This window comes from Oncorhynchus kisutch, linkage group LG22 (genome assembly GCF_002021735.2).
Source record: "Oncorhynchus kisutch isolate 150728-3 linkage group LG22, Okis_V2, whole genome shotgun sequence".
NCBI lineage: Eukaryota > Metazoa > Chordata > Actinopteri > Salmoniformes > Salmonidae > Oncorhynchus > Oncorhynchus kisutch.
In genome coordinates, this window is record NC_034195.2 from 21,476,126 (window position 1) to 21,497,247 (window position 21,122).

General features: G+C 43.3%; 1 protein-coding gene across 1 annotated transcript; it reads left to right on the forward strand.

The window, feature by feature from the left end:
• The first annotated feature begins 719 nt into the window (after positions 1-719).
• LOC109867404 (protein spire homolog 2) lies at positions 720-20,385 on the forward strand. The gene is made up of 16 exons (XM_020456551.2): positions 720-798; positions 931-1,437; positions 3,908-3,951; positions 4,159-4,536; positions 4,653-4,727; positions 6,314-6,478; positions 6,653-6,739; positions 9,089-9,209; positions 14,890-15,056; positions 15,158-15,374; positions 16,615-16,724; positions 16,851-16,988; positions 17,079-17,146; positions 17,362-17,389; positions 18,763-18,860; positions 19,257-20,385. Exons 2-16 carry the CDS (start codon positions 1,143-1,145, stop codon positions 19,498-19,500), a joined length of 2,235 nt encoding a protein of 744 aa, XP_020312140.1. The 5' UTR covers positions 720-798; positions 931-1,142; the 3' UTR covers positions 19,501-20,385.
• Positions 20,386-21,122: the final 737 nt, after the last annotated feature.

Genomic DNA, 21,122 nt, shown 5'->3' on the forward strand with positions numbered 1-21,122 from the left:
ATTTGGACACTGAGGAACTTGAAACTCTCAACCTGCTCCAGTGCAGTCCCATTAATATGGATGCTTATCCCCCCTTTCCTGTAAGCCCACGATCAGCTCATTGGTCTTGTTGAGGGAGATGTTGTCCTGCCACACCTCCTACTTGTCTCATCGTCCGATGTGATCAAGCCAACCACCATCGTGTCGTCAGCAATCTTGATGGTGTTGAAGTTGAATGTGGCCACGCAGTCGTGGGTGAATAGGAGGGGACTAAGCACACACCCCTTTCGGGCCCCCATGTTGAGGGTCAGTGTGGCAGAGGTGATGTTGCCTACCCTACCACCTGGGGTCAGCCCCTCAGGAAGTCCAGTTTCCAGTTGCAGAGGGAGTTGTTCTGTCCCATGGTCCTGAGCTTGGAGGGGACAATAGTGTTGAACGCTGAGCTGTAGTCAATTAATGACATTTTCAAGCAATGCTTATTACAAGGTTATTACTTATTTATAAACTACATTATCCTATATTAACTAATGATGAACAGTCTATAACTACTTATAAACCATTTCCAAGCTCTTATTTGTAGTCAGCTGGCTATTATTTCCTTGGGCCTACATATGGGTTGAATGTCATGAATGAATTTCTGCATGATGCACTGCTTCTGTTGATCGCCCTGTATCCTACTTTGATAGGATGGTGGGTTCAATATTTTGTGGGTTGGTTGGATGATGCTCTGGATGAGTGAGACAGGGGCGGAGCACAGCGGCTGTTGGGATACGCTGCAGTGGAGCCAAAAATCTGGGGAACCAGACTGTCAAACCTAAGGTTATGGTCTATTCTCTCAATAACAATAAGCTTAAAAGATGAATGTATCTCTTCATCATTGTTTACCACGTATGGTCGGTCGGTCGCTGGTCAAACATTTTCAACAAGTTTTCCCCTTTTTTCTCCTTGCAGGTTGATTGCGACACTGACGTAAGGTTTCCGCCTCCTCTCCTTTCGGCACTGATTGAAATTCATGCAGATCAAAGATCGCTTTCGTTTACTGTAATGGTAACTCGCAGCTGCGGCAGTTGAGTTGGCGTGCTGTGGGGAAGGAAGGAACCCGGCGGGAACAGATAATGGCCTCCGAGCCGGCGGAGTAATGGGATCGGTCGCCTACCGCAGCCATGGCCAGATCAACAAACAGAAGCGCCAAGGATGGAGATTCAAGGGTGTCTGCTCCCACGGACCCGGCAGATGCGCGGGACCTGAGCGACCCCAGAGAACTGTCTCTTGAAGAAGTGCTGAAATCCTACGAGCAGCCCATAAACGAGGAGCAGGCTTGGGCGATGTGTTATCAATGCTGCAGCTGGTTGAGAGTGCCGCACCCGGCCACTGTGACTGGTGGAGTTTACAGGGTGAAGGACCCGTCCTCTATACTCCTACTCAGGGATGGGACGGTTTCCCCAAAGCAAGAACCAGGTAAGAGAGCTCTGTTAGCTCATCTTATTTATTTATCTAACTTCCTGACTGCCATGTGCTGCACCAAAATACCTTCATCTAAACTGTAGCCTACAATATAATTTATTATAGGCTTTTCAGCTATTGCTCAATGAATTTGATAGGCTATTGATTACCTATTTGTAGGCTATAATTGCAACATGGTATATTGTTTTGAATGGGCAATTTACAATAAATGCGTCAGTCGCACTCCCTCCCCACACAGGGATGGCTTGGATTGGCAATTATTATTACAGTGGAATTCCCCCATGTATCGATTTGTTACAGAAGGTTTAGAGTTTAGACATATTGTGCAGATCTGTTTACCATTCACAAGTGTTTCGGTTAAAGGATCCCTTTGGATGCCAAGAACATACCTGGGTGCACTATGGGCTCAGGGCCCAAAGAAAAACAATAAAAACAGAGTTGCTGGCATAACTATCTGGCCCATGGCATGATAAAATGAAGGGTACAATTGGGAGTGGAAAGAGATAGTAGGCTAGTAGATTACGAAATGTTGCAACATTATTAAGGGCATGGAAATAACACATAAATTAGAGAACAATATGAAGCCAGTTTAGCATTATGCTAATTTTCAATTTCATTTTAAATAGGTTACTTTGTAAGAGGTAATACAAGTAAAATTATGTCACAAGTTGGACAATAATTCATCAAATAGTTTAGGCTATAGATCAGTTGCTGAGACAGAGTTGTATAGGCCCGAATATATAAATACTTTGTCGTTTTTATTATTATTGATCAACGACAAAAGTATATAAAGAACAATGTAAATCACAATTAATAACAGAGACAGTATTGATAGCTCACTACAGCGTCACTGTGGTCATCTTGTCTTGGGAGTTGTTTACTTAGGAGGGGTGTTTCTTGGATGTTTTTGTTTACATTTATGGGACCATTTACAGAAGATAGTCAGTCAATTTAATGGGCTCAACAAAAGGATATTACTGCATATGTATGGTACATGTGTTCTTGCTGATGACCCAATTGTATTGCATTATTGATGCAGTATGGGTAGAGTTGAATACATATGTTGTTCTGAACTTTCATCACACATCACAACCTGTCTGGTCATCACAATTACTTAACCCTGGCAAATGAGTGCGTAATTGAAGTAGGCTACAGGGATGGTTGGTTAAGGGTTAAGGTTAGCCTACTAAGGGTGTGTTTTATACTGATTATGAATGAGGTCACCAGGAAGTTGGACCTGGTGAGGTCACTAGTAATCTCACTCTCTCTATATTCTGTCCCCGCCCTCTCTTTTCCCTATAGTTCTCTCTGATATGCTTGTATTTATTTTTTAACTCCCTCTGTTTTTTTTGTACATTTCTTGTCCCCCATATTTCCATGGCAACAGATGACATGGTCTATAATTTGAGTGTGGGGGAAACCACAGGGGCAGCAGAGATAAAACAGTACCAAAATAGATGAAATCTTGAAAACATTGCCTGAAAGAGAAATAAGGCTGTGTTTACACAGGCAGTCCAATTCTCATCTTTTTTTCCACAAATTGGTCTTTGGACCAATCACGTCAGATCTTTTTCAGAGCTTATCTGATTGGCCAATTAGTGAAAAAAATATCAGAATTGGGCTGCCTGTCTAAACGCAGCCAAACTATCATCATCAGACATGCACAAGATGAAAGACTCCATGTTCTCTCAGAGACGCTGTCTGTGATATTGGTTACATGAACCTGACCGGCCATAATGAAACCTGTCTTATGGTTCAGAAAGGATCTATTACTCTGCTTCTGATGGGCTTGAATAGAAATGTCTTCACCCTCCTGAAAGAGAACAGTACTACCACTTTGTGTCAGGCAGACTCTTTGCCCACGGCACAGATATATTTAGATAGTCTCTGTTTCTCTGGGCCTGGCCCTGCTTTCAGTGCTTTGTTCTGGACAGAAAGAGCAGCACTGACCCCTCACCCAGGCCTCTCCACCAGTCTCCGGTTCTGCAGGGCTGCTGTGCTGAACGTGTAGTTTCAGGCCTCCCAGGTGTCATGAATGACATCTGAGCCCTGCGCTTCCCTGTACACACAGAAAACTGAGCCGCTACTGGCTAGCTGAGTTGTGAATACAGCACATGAGATATATAGAATGTAATGACTGTGAAATGAAAAATGCGCATTCTAGAGCCATAAAGGGATCAAAGGTGGGAAAATGATGCATCTTGTCTGTATTTTCTTCTGTATATCATATTTTCTATTCATATTTAGACCCAAGAAATGCAAAGTAACCCAACGCTATATTAAGGGAGTTATAACCTTTTTCAGATCTAAGAAGCCAATATTTCTCAGATCAACACAGAATATATTGTATAAAAAATGTGTGAAATTAATGGAGATTTCCAGACCATGTTAGGGAGGAGAGCAGGCATAAAACACTTTGTTGCCAAGGTAATGCAGCTGCATGCCTACTTTCTTGTCTTCATAGATGACACAGATGGACCTCCCCTTCCACCAATCACAGAGCGCCAGGTGAGTTTCTGAACCCCTCATCCCCACCCTGTAATATACAACCCACTGTCATAGGTGAATGTCAGTCTTTTCCCTCTTTTATCAACTATAAGCACACGTCTGCTGTGCCAGTCTCCGTATTTGGAGCTGGCCCTTTTCCCTCCACCTCAAGGTCTCCAGTTGTTCAGTCCTATTTATTTCCTCTATCACTCGCTTCTGTTTCCTCAGCTGGTTCAGTCTCTGGGCGTGGCCATCTACCAGGCCCTAGACTGGGGACTGGATGACAGTGAGGAGCGGGAGCTGAGTCCTCAGCTGGAGCGGCTCATTGAGCGCATGGCAGGAGGAGATCATAGCCTGCAGGCTGACTCCGGCGGTGGCAACGGAACAACAGATGAGGGCTACAGTGGACAGGAGGAAGAAGAAGAGGAGGGAGAAAAGGGGGCTATAAGACCAGTGTGTACATTCAGCCAGGTGATGACGCTGTGCACCTCCAGATTGGCAAACCCTGTTCTTGCTCCGGAGCACTACCAGGCTGTGTGCAGAGCCTTGTTCGTTGAGACTCTTGAGCTGCAAACCTTTCTGATCAAAATCCGAAATGCCAAGGAGGTATGTTCCCGATTTGTCTCTGTATCAAAGATTACAGAGCCGTCATGTGTAAAGCTCTGGAGTAATTGTTAACTGAATAGTTGTGTTATCATCAGTGTATTATCATTTCACTGTAGATGCTGAAGAAGATCAATGGAGAGGATCCTCAGGAAGATCAAGCTGAGATTGATGCACTGAAACACACAGACTGGGTGAGATTCAGGGATTGTGTGTGTTGTCTGTGTCACTGTGTGTGTAGGTGAGGATATGTTCTTTCATTGGGTTGATGGGGTGTACGAGGTACATGAGGGCTTATGTGTGAGAATACACTGCCTTCAGAAAGTATTCACACCACTTGACATTTTCCAAATTTGATTGTTTTACAAAGTGGAATTAAAATGGGTTTATAGCTGTGAGGGTTTCTGGGTAAGTCTCTAAGATCTTTGCATACCTGGATTGTACAATATTTGCCTTTATTATTTTTTTAATTCTTCAAGTTGGTTGTTGATCATTGCTAGACAGCAATTTTCAAGTCTTGTCATAGACTTTCAAGCAGATTTATGTCAAAATTGCAACTAGGCCACGTAGAAACATTCACTGTCATCTTGGTAAGCAACTCCAGTGTAGATTTGGCGTTGTGGTTTAGGATATTGTCCTACTGACAAGGGGAATTTGTCTCCCAGTGTTTGTTGGGATGAAGCCTGAAACAGGTTTTCCTCTAGGATCTTTCCTGTGTTTAGCTGTGTTCCGTTTCTTTTTATCCTAAAAAACTCCTTAGTCTTTTCCGATGACAAGCATACCCTTAACAGCCACCACCATGCTTGAAAATATGAGGTGATACTCAGTGATGTGTTGTGTTGTGTTGGATTTTCCCCAAACACAATGCTTTGTATTCAGGACAAAAAGTTAATTTCTTTGCCACATTTTTTGCAGTATTACTTAAGTGCCATGTTGCAAACAGAATGCATGTTTTGGAATATTTTTATTCTGTACAAGCTTCTTTTTTTCACTTATTTTCACTATTAGTTAATATTGTGGAGTAACTACAATTGTCAGCCCTGACCATAGAGAGCCTTTTTATTCTCTATTTTGGTTAGGTCGGGGTGTGACTAGGGTGGGTGATCTAGTGCATTTATTTCTATGTTGGCCTGGTATGGTTCCCAATCAGAGGCAGCTGTTTATTGTTGTCTCTGATTGGGGATCATATTTAGGCAGCCATTTCCCCGCTGGGTTTTGTGGGATCATGTTTTTGTGTTGATGCCTGTGAGCTCTACAGAACGTCACGTTTCGTTGCTCTTTATTGTTTTTGTGAGTTTCAATTAATTAAACGTGGAACTCTACGTACACAGCGCTTTTTTTTCCCTTCCTCAACTGCAGCTGAGTTAGGAAGGACACCTGTATCTTTGTAGTGACTCTGTATTGATAGACCATCCAAAGCCTAATTCATAACTTCACCATGCTCAATGGGATATTCAACGTCTGTTATTTTTGTACTTTTTAAAAATGTACATTTATCAATCGCAAGGCATTGCAAGACATTAAAAAACCTCCCTGGTCTTTGTGGTTGAATCTTTGCTTAAAATTCACTGCTCGATTGAGTGACCTTACAGATAATTGTATGTGTGGGGTACAGAGATCATATTAAGAACTATTATTGAACACTGAATGAGTCCATGCAAGTTATTATGTCATTTGTTAAGCACATTGTTACTCCAACACTTATTTAGGTGTTAACAAAATATGTCAAAAGTAAAGGGGTATGAATACTTTCTGAAGGCACTGTATATGTGTATTTCAGACTCGTCTCTGGGTCCAGTTGATGAAGGAGCTGAGACAGGGGGTGAAACTGAAGAAGGTGCAGGAGCATGAGTTTGACACACTGCCCACTGAGTTCAGCCTCACTCCCTTTGAGATGCTCATGCAGGACATCCGCACCCGCAAGTTCCAGCTGCGGAAAGTCATGGTGAGCTGGGTATTGGTACTGATAGATTCTTGATCAATGGATTAGACCGAATTAACACAGAATTATACAACCTATAATTCAACCCATTTTCATGGGAAATTTAGTGATTAATGTATGACGGTAGTTATTTCTCCTGTATGTATCTCCCAACCCTCACTCATTTTCTCTCTGTAGGAGGATGGTGACATCCCCACACGAGTGAAAAGAAATGCCCATGAGTTTATTTTGGACTTCATCAGGTCTCGCCCTCCACTGAAACCAGTGAGTGTCCCTTCAATTACATTTTATTCTGTTGACTAGGGTGACCACATGTCCCGGATTGTGCGGGACAGTCCTGCATTTTGTCCCTTTTTCCCGCAACCAAACAACCATGTCCTGCATTTTATTAACAAATTCAAATACCATTAATTTGGAAGAAAAAAAAAGAGTTCATTTGTCCCATATTTCAGTTAGAAATTCCAACCTGTCTCTTGCAGTCACGTTGGCTTATGAACAAATGTATATAATAAGGATGTAGTACTGGTGAGGTTAAACACTTCTCCAATTGTTATTGCGATCTGATATTATGTGTAGCGCAAGACGAGACATAGGCAATGTCATAGGCCTATCATAAACCAATCACATTTTTTTAAATCCGTTCGGGCTAAATTCCAGCTAAACTTGGAGAGGACTATGGAAGTCCAAAGAGGACATATGAATAAAGAAAAGTAGTCACACCCTAACAGTAGTTATCTCTGTTTTCTTTATATTTTGGTTAGGTCAGGGTGTGACTAGCGTTTTCGTATTGTCTAGGGTTTTTGTATGTCTAGGGTTGTTGTAGGTCTAGGGGTTTTTGTATTTCTATGCTGGCCTGATATGGTTCTCAATCAGAGACAGCTGTTTATCGTTGTCTCTGATTGGGGATCATATTTAGGTAGCCATTTGGTGTTTGTGGGATCTTGTCTATGTGTAGTTGCCTGTCAGGACTCGTTTATATAGCTTCACGTTTCATTTAGTTATTTTGTTAGTTTGTTCTGTGTTCATTCTTTAAATAAATAAGAATGTACGCATACCACGCTGCGCCTTGGTCCGATGCTTACGACGAACGTGACACTCGTTATATCGAGATCAAGACTTATTTATCTCAAGATCACAACATAACAAAAGTTGTTTTGTTGACCTCACGAGATAAACTCTATAAATAGGAGTGGACGTATTGATGGTAGATTGACAGCAGTGTCATTGTGGACCAAAGACTCTACAAAGATCTAAGACCTTTCATTAGGGCACATCTCTTGTAGGTAGCCATGTGCTAGTGTATAGGCCTGGGCCTTCATATCAAAGCTCTGGCAATGAAAGGCAAACAATGGCATACTGAGGAATTACAAATTACAAACAAACTGCACATGTTACAGTATGTGTCTGGTCAGTAAGCTGATTTTTATAGCTGGATGAATGGTGGAGCTGTCCTTCAGCACCACAACATTTTGCCCACCATTTATGGCTGAAATGACAAATAGACTGTAATATTTAGAAACCTCAACATGTGATTCACTTCACCTGTTTTACTATTTATATTTTTCTGTACTACTTGTTAATTGTTGTTTGTAACTTTGTTTTTGCTGCTATTGACAGGCCAACCTCCCTATTAAAGAGATTAAAATAAATCTATAATGGTAGACTGGTAAACTTTCGTTAACTTTCATTGGTAGTCTGCAACCACAGTTGTGGTAACTTTTCTTGCACTGAACATTCCAGATTCAATCCGTTTAAAATAGTAGTGCAACTGTACTTTTACATCTTTAAAATGGTATTGTATTGGAGTCAAAACTGGAAGCCATCTGTAACTGACAGACATAATGCAAATTCTACCTGGGTTAATCCTTAATCAAAATAAAAATGGATGTGCTGATACACCATGGGCTCTGCCTCCCCAGCCATACTGTCAATCTATCATCAATAAGTCCACTCCTATTTATAATTGATCTGGTGATCTCAACAACAAAAAATGTTTATGTCCCAATCACAAGAAATGTATTTTGTGATGTCAAAATTAGGGATTTTTAATTGTTTTATTCATATGTCCGCTCTGGACTTCCATGATTGAATCAGAATACAGGAAGGCTATAAAGTTTGTTAACACTGCTCTAATGTGCTCACAAAACAGTAACTCAATGCAGATTTGGACGTTTCGCCGTAAAACGTGAAGAATTCTCATTTTCGAGAAAGTGATGATGGCCTATTTTGAAAATGAGGTATGCCTAACTTGGTGTTTGTGGGTATATGCCCACACAGTATTTCAGAAATTGCAATTGGAGGATGCATTTTATGCATATTCTATAATGATATTCAATAGGCTACATCTGTCGATCCAAATTTAAGAAATGATGATGTCATTAGCACTACACCATGAGCGGTGGGTGACAAAAAAAGGCTACACTGTGCCGCGAAATCATCCCGCATTTGAGTATTTTAAATGCGATCACCCTTCTGTTGATGTGACTGCACTGTGCCAGTACCTTGTGCATAGACTGGTCAGTGAGACACAGTCTGAGACTGGGTCCTGTGTGTCTGTGTTTGTTTCTCCTGTGTTCTCAGTCTACCTGTGTGTTGTGTTGTGTTGCATGCTAGGCGTCAGAGCGCAACCTGCCCCCTCCTCCTCAGGAGCAGCAGTCCCTTCACGAACGCGTCCTCGCTGAAATCAAACAGGAACGCAAACTGAAGCCTGTGGACTCACCCGGCTCCAAGAGATGTATGGGCATCACTGACAGTGCATTAACACTTAGAACTATATGGGTCGTTCTTCAATTATGGTGGAATTTTGGAAAAAATGTACTTCAGTTTTGTAGATTTTTTTAATTGAAATATATTCCCATTCTAAATCAACTAATATGGTAGCTTAATGATAACATTGTGCCTCCATTGTGCCTCCAGTAGGAGTAGTAACACTCCAGTAGGAGTAGAAACACTCCAGTAGGAGTAGTAACACTCCAGTAGGAGTAGTAAACACTCCAGTAGGAACACTCCAGTAGGAGTAGTAACACTCCAGTAGGAGTAGTAACACTCCAGTAGGAACACTCCAGTAGCAGTAGTAACACTCCAGTAGGAGTAGTAACACTCCAGTAGGAGTAGTAACACTCCAGTAGGAACACTCCAGTAGGATTAGTAACACTCCAGGAGGATTAGTAACACTCCAGTAGGAGTAGTAACACTCCAGATTAGTAACACTCCAGATTAGTAACACTCCAGAGTAGTAACACTCCAGATTAGTAACACTCCAGAGTAGTAACACTCCAGGAGGAGTAGTAACACTCCAGTAGGAGTAGTAACACTCCAGAGTAGTAACACTCCAGCAGGAGTAGTAACACTCCAGCAGGAGTAGTAACACTCCAGAGTAGTAACACTCCAGAGTAGTAACACTCCAGGAGGAGTAGTAACACTCCAGAGCAGTAACACTCCAGGAGGAGTAGTAACACTCCAGGAGTAGTAGTAGTAACACTCCAGGAGGAGTAGTAACACTCCAGGAGAAGTAGTAACACTCCAGCAGGAGTAGTAACACTCCAGCAGGAGTAGTAACACTCCAGGAGGAGTAGTAACACTCCAGGAGAAGTAGTAACACTCCAGCAGGAGTAGTAACACTCCAGCAGAAGTAGTAACACTCCAGCAGGAGTAACACTCCAGATTAGTAACACTCCAGAATAGTAACACTCCAGTAGGAGTAGTAACACTCCAGCAGGAGTAGTAACACTCCAGAATAGTAACACTCCAGTAGGAGTAGAAACACTCCAGCAGGAGTAGTAACACTCCAGAGTAGTAACACTCCAGAGTAGTAACACTCCAGAGTAGTAACACTCCAGGAGGAGTAGTAACACTCCAGGAGGAGTAGTAACACTCCAGGAGGAGCCGTAACACTCCAGGAGGAGCAGTAACACTCCAGGAGGAGCAGTAACACTCCAGGAGGAGTAGTAGTAACACTCCAGGAGGAGTAGTAGTAACACTCCAGGAGGAGTAGTAGTAACACTCCAGGAGGAGTAGTAACACTCCAGGAGTAGTAGTAGTAACACTCCAGGAGGAGTAGTAGTAACACTCCAGGAGGAGTAGTAACACTCCAGGAGAAGTAGTAACACTCCAGGAGTAGTAGTAACACTCCAGGAGGAGTAGTAACACTCCAGTAGGAGTAGTAACACTCCAGGAGTAGTAGTAACACTCCAGGAGTAGTAGTAACACTCCAGGAGGAGTAATAACACCAAGGTCATCAATCCTTTAAAAAATATATAATCACATTTTATTGGTCACGTACACGTGTTTAGCAGATGTTATTGAGGGTGTAGCGAAATGCTTTTTATATATATTTTTTTTCTTTAAAAAAACGAACCTATGGAGTTGTTTTAAGATGTTCATACCACGAATATGACCTTTACTACTATAGCCCATAGAAACGCATTGAATAACACATTCATAAATGGCAGAAAAGACAGTCAAAAAATAAATCATGAGGAATAAAGTATTGAAGTGTTTTTAAGAAAGCTCAGGAAATAGTTTTTTTGGACACGTTTAACTCCTTATTTTTGTTTTCATGAGGAGATTTCACGAGATTTCTCATGCATGGTGGTCTGACAAACACCTCTGTAATTCAGCCACCTTCCACTGCAGATGTGGATGTGGTGGATTGAGACACAGCCCAGGCAAAAGAAAGATATATTCAGCTTAAACTGACAGATTTTGATTGGGATTTTTCAAATTATGTTACTTAGATTGATGCAGGGGTGCATCAATACACTCTTAATGATTTGAAGCAATGCATAAACATAAAGTCTGGCAGTATAAAGGACTTGCATTATGTTTTATCATTGATAAACAGAACAATATAAAACAAAAACATGTATGATGTGTAACTGATAATTGTCTTCACTGATATTTTCACCCTTACCCAGTCTGTAATACCTACATGTTTCAAGCAGACCACCATAGTCCCTGTGCCCAAGAACACCAGGGTAACCTGTTTAAATGACTACGCCCCGTAGTACTCACATCTGTAGCCATGAAATGCTTTGAAAGCCATGACATACGTTTTAACAGAGTCCCACTCGGCCTATGTCACAACTCTTCTTCCATGGCAATAGATAACAGTAAAACTCCAGCCAGCATGTTTAAAAAGGTAAAAGTGACACCAAATCTCCCAGCTCACATCAACACCATCATCCCACACACCCTGGACCAGCTTCAATTTGCATATTGTCCCAACAGATTCACAGATCATCATACTTATTTTCCACCATAATTTGCAAATTAATTAATTAAAAATCCTACAATGTGATTTTCTGGATTTTTTTTCTCATTTTGTCTGTCATAGTTGAAGTGTACCTATGATGAAAATTACAGGCCTCTATCATCTTTTTAAGTGGGAGAACTTGCACAATTGGTGGCTGACTAAATACTTTTTTGCCCCACTGTATGTGAGAATGCTGTTCATTGACTACAGCTCAGCATTCAACACCATAGTGCCCACAAAGGTCATTAGTAAACTAAGGACCCTGGGACTAAATACCTCCCTCTGTAACTGGATCCTGGACTTCCTCCCTCTGCAACTGGACTTCCTGACGGGCTGCTCCCAGGTGGTAAGGGTAGGCAATAACACGTCTGCCACACTGACCCTCAACAGGGGGGCCCCACAGGGCTCCCTATTCACCCACAACTGCGTGGCCACGCACTATTCCAACACCATCATTCATTTTGCAGATGACACGACGGTGGTAGGCCTGATCACCGATGAAGATGAGACAGCCTATAGGGAGGAGGTCAGAGATGTGGCAGTGTAGTGCCATGGCAACAACCTCCCTCAACGTCAGTGAGACGAAGGAGCTGATCGTGGACTACAGGAAACGGAGGGCTGAGCATTCCCCCGTTCATATCCACGGAGCTGGTCGAGAACTTCAAGTTCCTCCGTGTCCATATCACTAAGGATCTTTCATGGTACACACACACCAACACAGTCGTGAAGAGGGCACGATAAAGCCTCTTCCCCCTCAGGAGGCTGAAAAGGTTTTGCATGAGCCCTCAGATCCTCAAAACGTTCTACAGCTGCACCATTGAGAGCATCTTGATCCACTGCATCAACGCTTGGTATAGCAACTGCTTGGCATCTGACCACAAGGCACTACAAAGGGTAGTGTGTATGGCCCAGTACATCACTGGGGCCGAGCTCTCTGCCATCCAGGACCTCTATACGAGGCAGTGTCAGAGGAATGCCCTAAAAATGATCAAAGACTCCAGCCACCCTATTCATAGACTGTTTTCTCTGCTACCACACTGCAAGAGGTACCGATGCACCAAGTCTGGAATCAACAGGACCCTGAACAGCTTATACCCCATGCCATAAGACTGTGAAAATAATTAGTTAAATAGTTAACCACAGGAGGCTGGTGGTACCTTAATTTGGGAGGATGAGCTTGTGGTAATGGCTGGATCAGAATAAGTAGAATGGTATCAAAAACATCAAACACATGGTTTGATCAAATCAAAATCAAATCAAATGTATTTATATAGCCCTTCGTACATCAGCTGATATCTCAAAGTGCTGTACAGAAACCCAGCCTAAAACCCCAAACAGCAAGCAATGCAGGTGTAGAAGCATGGTGGCTAGGAAAAACTCCCTAGAAAGGCCAAACCCTAGGAAGAAACCTAGAGAGGAACCAGGCTATGTGGGGTGGCCAGTCCTCTTCTGGCTGTGCCGGGTGGAGATTATAACCGAACATGGCCAAGATGTTCAAATGTTCATAAATGACCAGCATGGTCGTATAATAATAAGGCAGAACAGTTGAAACTGGAGCAGCAGCACGGTCAGATGGACTGGGGACAGCAAGGAGTCATCATGTCAGGTAGTCCTGGGGCATGGTCCTAGGGCTCAGGTCAGTTGAAACTGGAGCAGCAGCACGGCCAGGTGGACTGGGGACAGCTAGGAGTCATCATGTCAGGTAGTCCTGGGGCATGGTCCTAGGGCTCAGGTCCTCCGAGAGAGAGAAAGAAAGAGAGACGGAGAGAATTAGAGAACGCACACTTAGATTCACACTGGACACCGAATAGGACAGGAGAAGTACTCCAGATATAACAAACTGACCCTAGCCCCCCGACACATAAACTACTGCAGCATAAATACTGGAGGCTGAGACAGGAGGGGTCAGGAGACACTGTGGCCCCATCCGAGGACACCCCCGGACAGGGCCAAACAGGAAGGATATAACCCCACCCACTTTGCCAAAGCACAGCCCCCACACCACTAGAGGGATATTTTCAACCACCAAATTACCATCCTGAGACAAGGCTGAGTATAGCCCACAAATATCTCCGCCATGGCACAACCCAAGGGGGGGCGCCAACCCAGACAGGATGTCCACATCAGTGAATCAACCCACTCAGGTGACGCACCCCTTCCAGGGACGGCATGAGAGAGCCCCAGTAAGCCAGTGACTCAGCCCTGTAATAGGGTTAGAGGCAGAGAATCCCAGTGGAAAGAGGGGAACCGGCCAGGCAGAGACAGCAAGGGCGGTTCGTTGCTCCAGAGCCTTTCCGTTCACCTTCCCACTCCTGGGCCGTGGTCAGATGAGACTAAAATGGAGCTCTTTGGCATCAACTCAACTCGCCGTGTTTGGAGGAGGAGGAATGCTGCCTATGACCCCAAGAACACCATCCCCACCGTCAAACATGGAGGTGGAAACATTATGCTTTGGGGGTGTTTTTCTAAGGGGACAGGACAACTTCACCGCATCAAAGGGACAATGGACGGGGCCATGTACCGTCAAATCTTGGGTGAAAACCTCTTTCCCTCAGCCAGGGCATTGAAAATGGGTCGTGGATGGGTATTACAGTATGACAATGACCCAAAACACACGGTCAAGGCAACAAAGGAGTGGCTCAAGAAGAAGCACATTGAGGGCCTGGAGTGGCCTAGCCAGTCTCCAGACCTTAATCCCATAGAACATTTGTGGAGGGAGCTGAAGGTTCGAGTTGCCAAACGTCACTCTCGAAACCTTAATGACTTGGAGAAGATCTGCAAAGAGGAGTGGGACAAAATCCCTCCTGAGATGTGTGCAAACCTGGTAACCAGTACAAGAAACTACAAGAAATGTCTGAACTCTGTAATTGCCAACAAGGGTTTTGCCACGAAGTACTAAGTCATGTTTTGCAGAGGGGTCAAATACTTATTTCCCTCAATATTATTTATTTATCTATTTTCTTTCTCTCTGCATTGTTGGAAAGGGCCCATAAGTATAAATAAAATTTGATTGGACTATTTGTCCTTTTAAGTGTTTTTCATGGTTGCAAATACCACCGCGATTCAAGAACGACCCATACACGTAGCATCTACCTAGCGTGGCATGTATTCTAAATGTGTTTGAGAGTTCAGTGTTTGTGTGTTGTGTTTCATTCCCCAGCGTTTGGCTCCTTGCCCTGTCTGGCACCCACCTTCCCGTGTGATTTCAAATCTACTTCCTGCATTGACCTGTCAGTCTCAGAGCTTAGGTCCCGCCCCCCATCTCATCCTCGTGTTCTGCTCAAAGCTCCTACTCTTCAGGAGATGGAGGAGATGAGTATTTTGGAGGTGAGAGGAAAGAGAGAAGATAACTACAACACCATCTACCAATTAAGCCTCTCACACAAGATGTTCCATTTCCTCCTCCTCCTGTCTTGTTGTTGCTGCAGGATGAGGAGTCTCCAGGAGAGCTCTCCCGGGCTGAGAGTTTTCCCACATCCATGAAACGGGACCGCTCCTTCTCTGAACATGACCTGGCTGAGCTCAGGGGGGACATTCTCCCCTCACTGTCCGAATCCGCCCATCTGGGAAGGGCTGTGTTGTGGAGGGGGGAGAGACCACGGTCACACACGCTCTCAGGGGCTGGGCCACTCCCCACGCACAGAGGTCAGTATGCTCACTGAGCCTCCTTTCACTGCAGACAGTTTCAGGTCTTGGTCAACAGAGGGAGACATTTACTGTATTCATGTGATACTGTAGCTCCAGTCATCAAGCTAATTACTGTAATCAGTTTATGAAACAGATATTTTGGTATTTTTGTCATGTCAAATATTTATTTATGTTGAAAAGCAAGCCTGACAAAAAAATTATATAATTGCAAATAAAACACATTGGTGTAAACTGTTAAAAAATGTTAAATAAATAAATAAAATGCAATAGAGTTTGTTTTAGGGCTTCATGATGGACATAATAAACTTATAAAGCTGTACAGATAAGAACTAGATCCATAAAATGCTAGGAGGAAAACAGCTAATGGGTTTGATTGATTTCTTACGCCCCTTGATTGGTGAGATGAGGGAGATGTGTTGACCATAGTTAGTTAGTAAGTAAGTTCTCCATCTCCTTACACAAGCCTTAGCCAGAATGGAGGCCCTTACCCCCAATCTATCCCCTTAACTCTCAACTTACCAATCTCAGGGCGGACTCTGTAACCACAAGCCGACCGAGTTGGTTTTGACCTGGTTTTGACCATAGTAGGAGAGAACAAAAACAAATGGGGGTTCAGTGAGTTGTCGCCACTCTTTTAGGGGAATGTCAGCTCCTTCTCATCACAGACTTGTCCAAAATGTAGTGATGAGCAGCTGATTTACATTAGCCTACATTTAGCCTGCTGTTGTTTTCTAGTTGTTTGGTCCTTGGTCTAACCGTAAGACTTGGCTGTGGTTAAACCCCATAGGAGTCTACAGCCATGTCACAGGGTTAGTCCTCGCTCCTGCTTCCTTTACATTTAGCATTGGCACTTATTTAGTCTTAGAGGTTACATCACATACAAAGTCTTACTACTAATACCTAGCCTAATTTGGATTTACTCCGACCCCAATTTAGTTCCCCTCTTGAATGTCAAAAAAGGATCTTCTGTGATCTTCTTGCAAGTGTTCCTGCATGTGTTATACTCCACCAAAAACAAACAGATAAAAACACTAGATGTCACCACTCATTTATTTCATTGACAGGCCATTTTTTGCCTACAGCTTTAAATGTTCAGAGCTCTGACTCAATAGAAGAACATCATGGACTGTGATTCAAAGCTTTCTTCCTATTCGTCCTGTGTCTGTCTGTCTGTCTGTCTGTTTCTCTCCCCTTCCCTCTCTTCGTCTGTCTCCCTCCCTCCCTCTTCCTGTGCCAGGCTGGGTGCCCCTCTCCCCTGCCCGTATCTCTCTCAGCTCAGTGGATGAGACCACAGAAGGGGCAGAGACTGGCTCCAGCTCTCGGGGTGGCTATAAACCCAAGTGGATGGTGAGTGGCCCATTCTTTGATCACCTCTCCACACTGCTTCCCCTGGGTGCTCCACTTCAACCTGACCTGACTAATCTATGCGATCTCCTATCTACCTACTCAACCCCTCTCTATATCCCTGTGAAGGAGGAATTCAGTCACCCAGTGGAGAGTCTTGCCTTAACAGTCGATGAGGTCATCAATGTGCGTCGTGTGCTGGTGAAAGCAGAGATGGAGAAGTACCTCCAGAACAAGGAACTGTATTACAATCTGAGGAGAGGCAAGGTACAGGCAGTTACATCATATTCTTTCATATTGTTCTCTCAAAGCCTTATGAGCGAGGTTTTATTGATTGTATATGTATGTGTGTCCCAGGTGTGCTGTTGCTGCAGAATTAAATTCCCAATCTTTTCCTGGCCATCCACCTGCCTGCTCTGTAAAAGGTCAGTAAACACTACACAGTATGTAGTGTTGCATTAGTACATGCACCTTTTGAAATAACACCATATTAAATTCATTTAAACTTGGTCAAGAAAAACAAGAATAATGTTGCTTTTTCACATACCATTGTGGGTTTGATTGAATAGCGCCATATGTTTTGTTGGCAGTGTAATTCAGGGGATTCTTAGCTCTGTCCCTGTGGTTCTCTCTCCTTCAGGTCTGTCTGTGGATCCTGCAGTGCAAAGGTATCCTACAGCCCCTTCCTCTTTGACAGTGTAAATGCAAATTCATGTTTTTGGAATGTGTCATGTTTTCACAGTTCTTTCTGCTAATGTTATTCAATATACAGTATATATCTTTAGACGAGCAAAATATGTTCTGTGGTGGCTCATAATATTATTCTGTGCTTTTAATCATGTCAATTATTTTAATTTGTACCTCAGTCATCAGACCATTTGGATTTGTGTTTCTGTGCTAAATAGGTTTTAGGTCTGGGCTGTTGTAGTTTGTCGTGTGAGATTGTGGTTTGTCTTTACTGTGTTGTTCTGTTTTGTAAGTTCATGGTTCTGAATATATACTGAACAAAAATGTAAACGCAACAATTTCAACGGTTTTACTGAGTTACATTTCATATAAGGAAGTCAGTCAAATTAAATAAATAAATTAGGCCCTAATATATGGACTTCACATGATGCAGTCATGGGTGGGCCTGGGAGGGCATAGGTCCACCCACTGTGAAGCCAGGCCCAGCCAATCAGAATGAGCTTTTCCCCACAAAAGGGCTTTATTACAAACAGAAATACTCCTCAGTTTCATCAGATGTCCGGGTGGCTGGTCTAAGATAATCCCGCAGGTGAAGAAGCTGGATGTAGAGGTACTGAGCTGGTGTGGTTACATATGGTCTGCGGTTGTGAGGCCAGTTGGACGTACTGCCAAATTTTCGAAAACAACGTTGGAGGCAGTTTATGGTAGCGAAATTAACATTAAATTATCTGGCAACAGCTCTGGTGGACATTCCTGCAGTCAGCATGCCAATTGGACACTCCCTCAAAACTTGAGACATTTGTGGCATTGTGTTGTGTGACAAAACTGCACATTGTAGTGGCCTTTTATTGTCCCCGGCACAAGGTGCACTTGTGTAATGATCATGCTATTTATTCAGCTTCTTGATATACCATACCTGTCAGGTGGATGGATTTTCTTGGCAAAGGAGAAATGCTCACTAACAGAGGAGAAATGCTCACTAATGCTCACTAACAAATTTGTGCACAACATTTCAGAGAAATAAGCTTTTTGTGATATAGAACATTTCTTGGTTCTTTTAATCCAGCAACATGGGACCAACACTTTACATGTTGTGTTTATTTTTTTGTTCAGTATAGTTTGTGATTGTGCTTTGAGGTTCTGTTGAGGTTGATGTTTTGTGACATAGTTTCTCCCTCATTCTCGCAGCTCTGTCTTCTCATATTTCCTAATCTTATTAAGTCTGCCATTTCCTCTTCACTTTCTCCTGCAGATATATGATCTCTCTCAGTTCTTCAAACATCCTACTCCTCTTCCTCTTCCTCCTCACCCATGCCCATTTTAACTATCTATTTTCCCTCACCCTCTGCCACAGATGAAGATTCCTTCCAAGAAGATGGCCCACATCCCAGTCTACACTGTGGGCTTTCACAGCAGCCCAAAGAGCCATGGTCGCAAGAGTGAGGTTTACAAGTGAGTCTTGTTTACCTGTACAGTATATATTTCAGTCTATTTGAGTTACTTCATGGCCACTGAACTGGATCTCTTTACCTCAGCAGAGGACGTCTTTGCTCATCCAATCACTTGCCATCCTCTAGATCTCTCAGCATTTGTTATGTAACTCCTCCATTTCACTCAGATCTCTAAGTAGCCATTATGTAATATTTACCCATCTGATTACTCCGCAGTCCGTCTTTAATGTCCCCCTTTAGGCCATTATAGATGGGTAGGGCCTAGAGTTGTTCCAAACCATGTGCCCTGACTGGGAAAAACTCCAGGCCAATGTGACCTGATCAGAGTGTTCCTGGTCATGTTATATACTCAGAGCACTCCACTGAAGGGTTATAACACCTGTCTCCCTCTCCACAGATCTTTGCGTACTCTCTCCCGCCGGTCTGTGGAGGAGGAGTTCCCCCACCTGTACGCCCATGGCTGCAGCCTGCGGGATGTCTGTGTGGACTGCACCAAGTTTGTGGCTGATGTCATCTCGTCCAGTCGCAAGAGCCTGGACATCCTCAACAACACTCCCAAGAGGGAGAGTGCTACGCCCAAGACACACCCCCAACCTCATGCGTCACCACATCCGCCCACCTTGAAGAGGAAGAACAAGTGAATAGATCGACTGTTGGTTTTTCCTGCGCCTCCTTAACAGGGTTGCACCTGTGCTGCACGACTAGCCTACTCAAATACCCCACCATTCCCCCTAACCTGCAAGTATCCCCTCCTCCTGCTGAAGTGCTTGTTAAGGGTTGTTCCTCCCCCACTCCACTGTGGAGGTTCATAGGAGGAAATGGCCTAGGAGCAACAATAAGTCTGCCTCATCACAGCAGTGATTACTACACTCACTGGTCTGATGCACAGCTGAAACTGAGAGAGAGGACATAAGGGAGAAGTGGAGGGCAAGCAGAGAAGGGAGGCAAAACAGAGGGAGGAGGAAATAGGTGAGAGAGGAAGAGGTAAGGATGATTGGAAAAAGGAGATATATCTACTGTAGGAGCCAAGAGTTTGGTTTAGGCTAAACATTTAGCTCCCTAGTTGCCTTGTTGTAGTTGTGAAACACCAAAATAACACATTTTAACTGTAAACGCACCTTGCCATGACACACCTTCTTAGAACACCGGATTTTTTTTCTGGAATTTTAAAATAACACTATGGCAAGCTCAATAGAAGAGATATTTCACTATGACAATAGTTGTTGGAATGTGCTAGGATTGTCTGTGGTCCAACTTAATGACGCATGGTGACATTGTCTGTACGACTGTTTGAATGTAACCGGGTCTGAGAGGACTAGTAAAGGTCAGTTCTAGGTAAAAGAGATCCTGAAAGAGACCATTCCTGTTGGCACCACACGGGACTGGACCCCAGCCGTCTATCTCTGCTGCTTCAGAATGACATTTAAGCCCCCTCTCTCACCCTCGATGGTCCTGTGAGATCTGCTCTAATTTTCTAAACACTAAGTAAACCTCAACTGCAATAAATCTAATGTAACCATGAAGTACTATGTCTACAGTGTGGATCTGTCCATCCTTCCATAGAAGGCTAAGTAAGCATTATACTGTATATTTCTATATAACTGTTGAAGCCTAGTTTTCCTGTTGACCGTGAGTGACCATGTGAAGATCTTAAGCTTTGTTAGATAGGGTAAAAGGTCAGAGAAATTCTTCACTAATAAAATGCGCTAGCCTACATGTTAAAACACTATGATCGTTCATTAAACTTTTAGATACACCTATACAGTGGGGCAAAAAAGTATTTAGTCAGCCACCAATTGTGCAAGTTCTCCCACTTAAAAAGATGAGAGAGGCCTGTAATTTTCATCATAGGTACACTTCAACTATGACAGACAAAATGAGAAAAAAAATCCAGAAAATCACATTGTAGGATTTTTTATGAATTTATTTGCAAATTATGGTGGAAAATAAGTATTTGGTCAATAACAAAAGTTTATCTCAATACTTTGTTATATACCCTTTGTTGGCAATGACAGAGGTCAAATGTTTTCTGTAAGTCTTCACAAGGTTTTCACACACTGTTGCTGGTATTTTGGCCCGTTCCTCCATGCAGATCTCCTCTAGAGCAGTGATGTTTTGGGGCTGTTGCTGGGCAACATGGACTTTCAACTCCCTCCAAAGATGTTCTAATGGGTTGAGATCTGGAAACTGGCTAGGCCACTCCAGGACCTTGAAATGCTTCTTACGAAGCCACTCCTTCGTTGCCCGGGATCATTGTCATGCT

Excerpts from the sequence above, each read along its gene's own strand:
- LOC109867404 (XM_020456551.2), top strand. The coding sequence starts at position 1,143 with ATGGCCAGATCAACAAACAGAAGCGCCAAGGATGGAGATTCAAGGGTG. Across the intron at positions 15,057-15,157 it reads AGGAGATGAGTATTTTGGAG|GATGAGGAGTCTCCAGGAGA; the intron begins GTGAGAGGAAAG and ends TTGTTGCTGCAG. Across the intron at positions 17,147-17,361 it reads ACCTGCCTGCTCTGTAAAAG|GTCTGTCTGTGGATCCTGCA; the intron begins GTCAGTAAACAC and ends TCTCTCCTTCAG.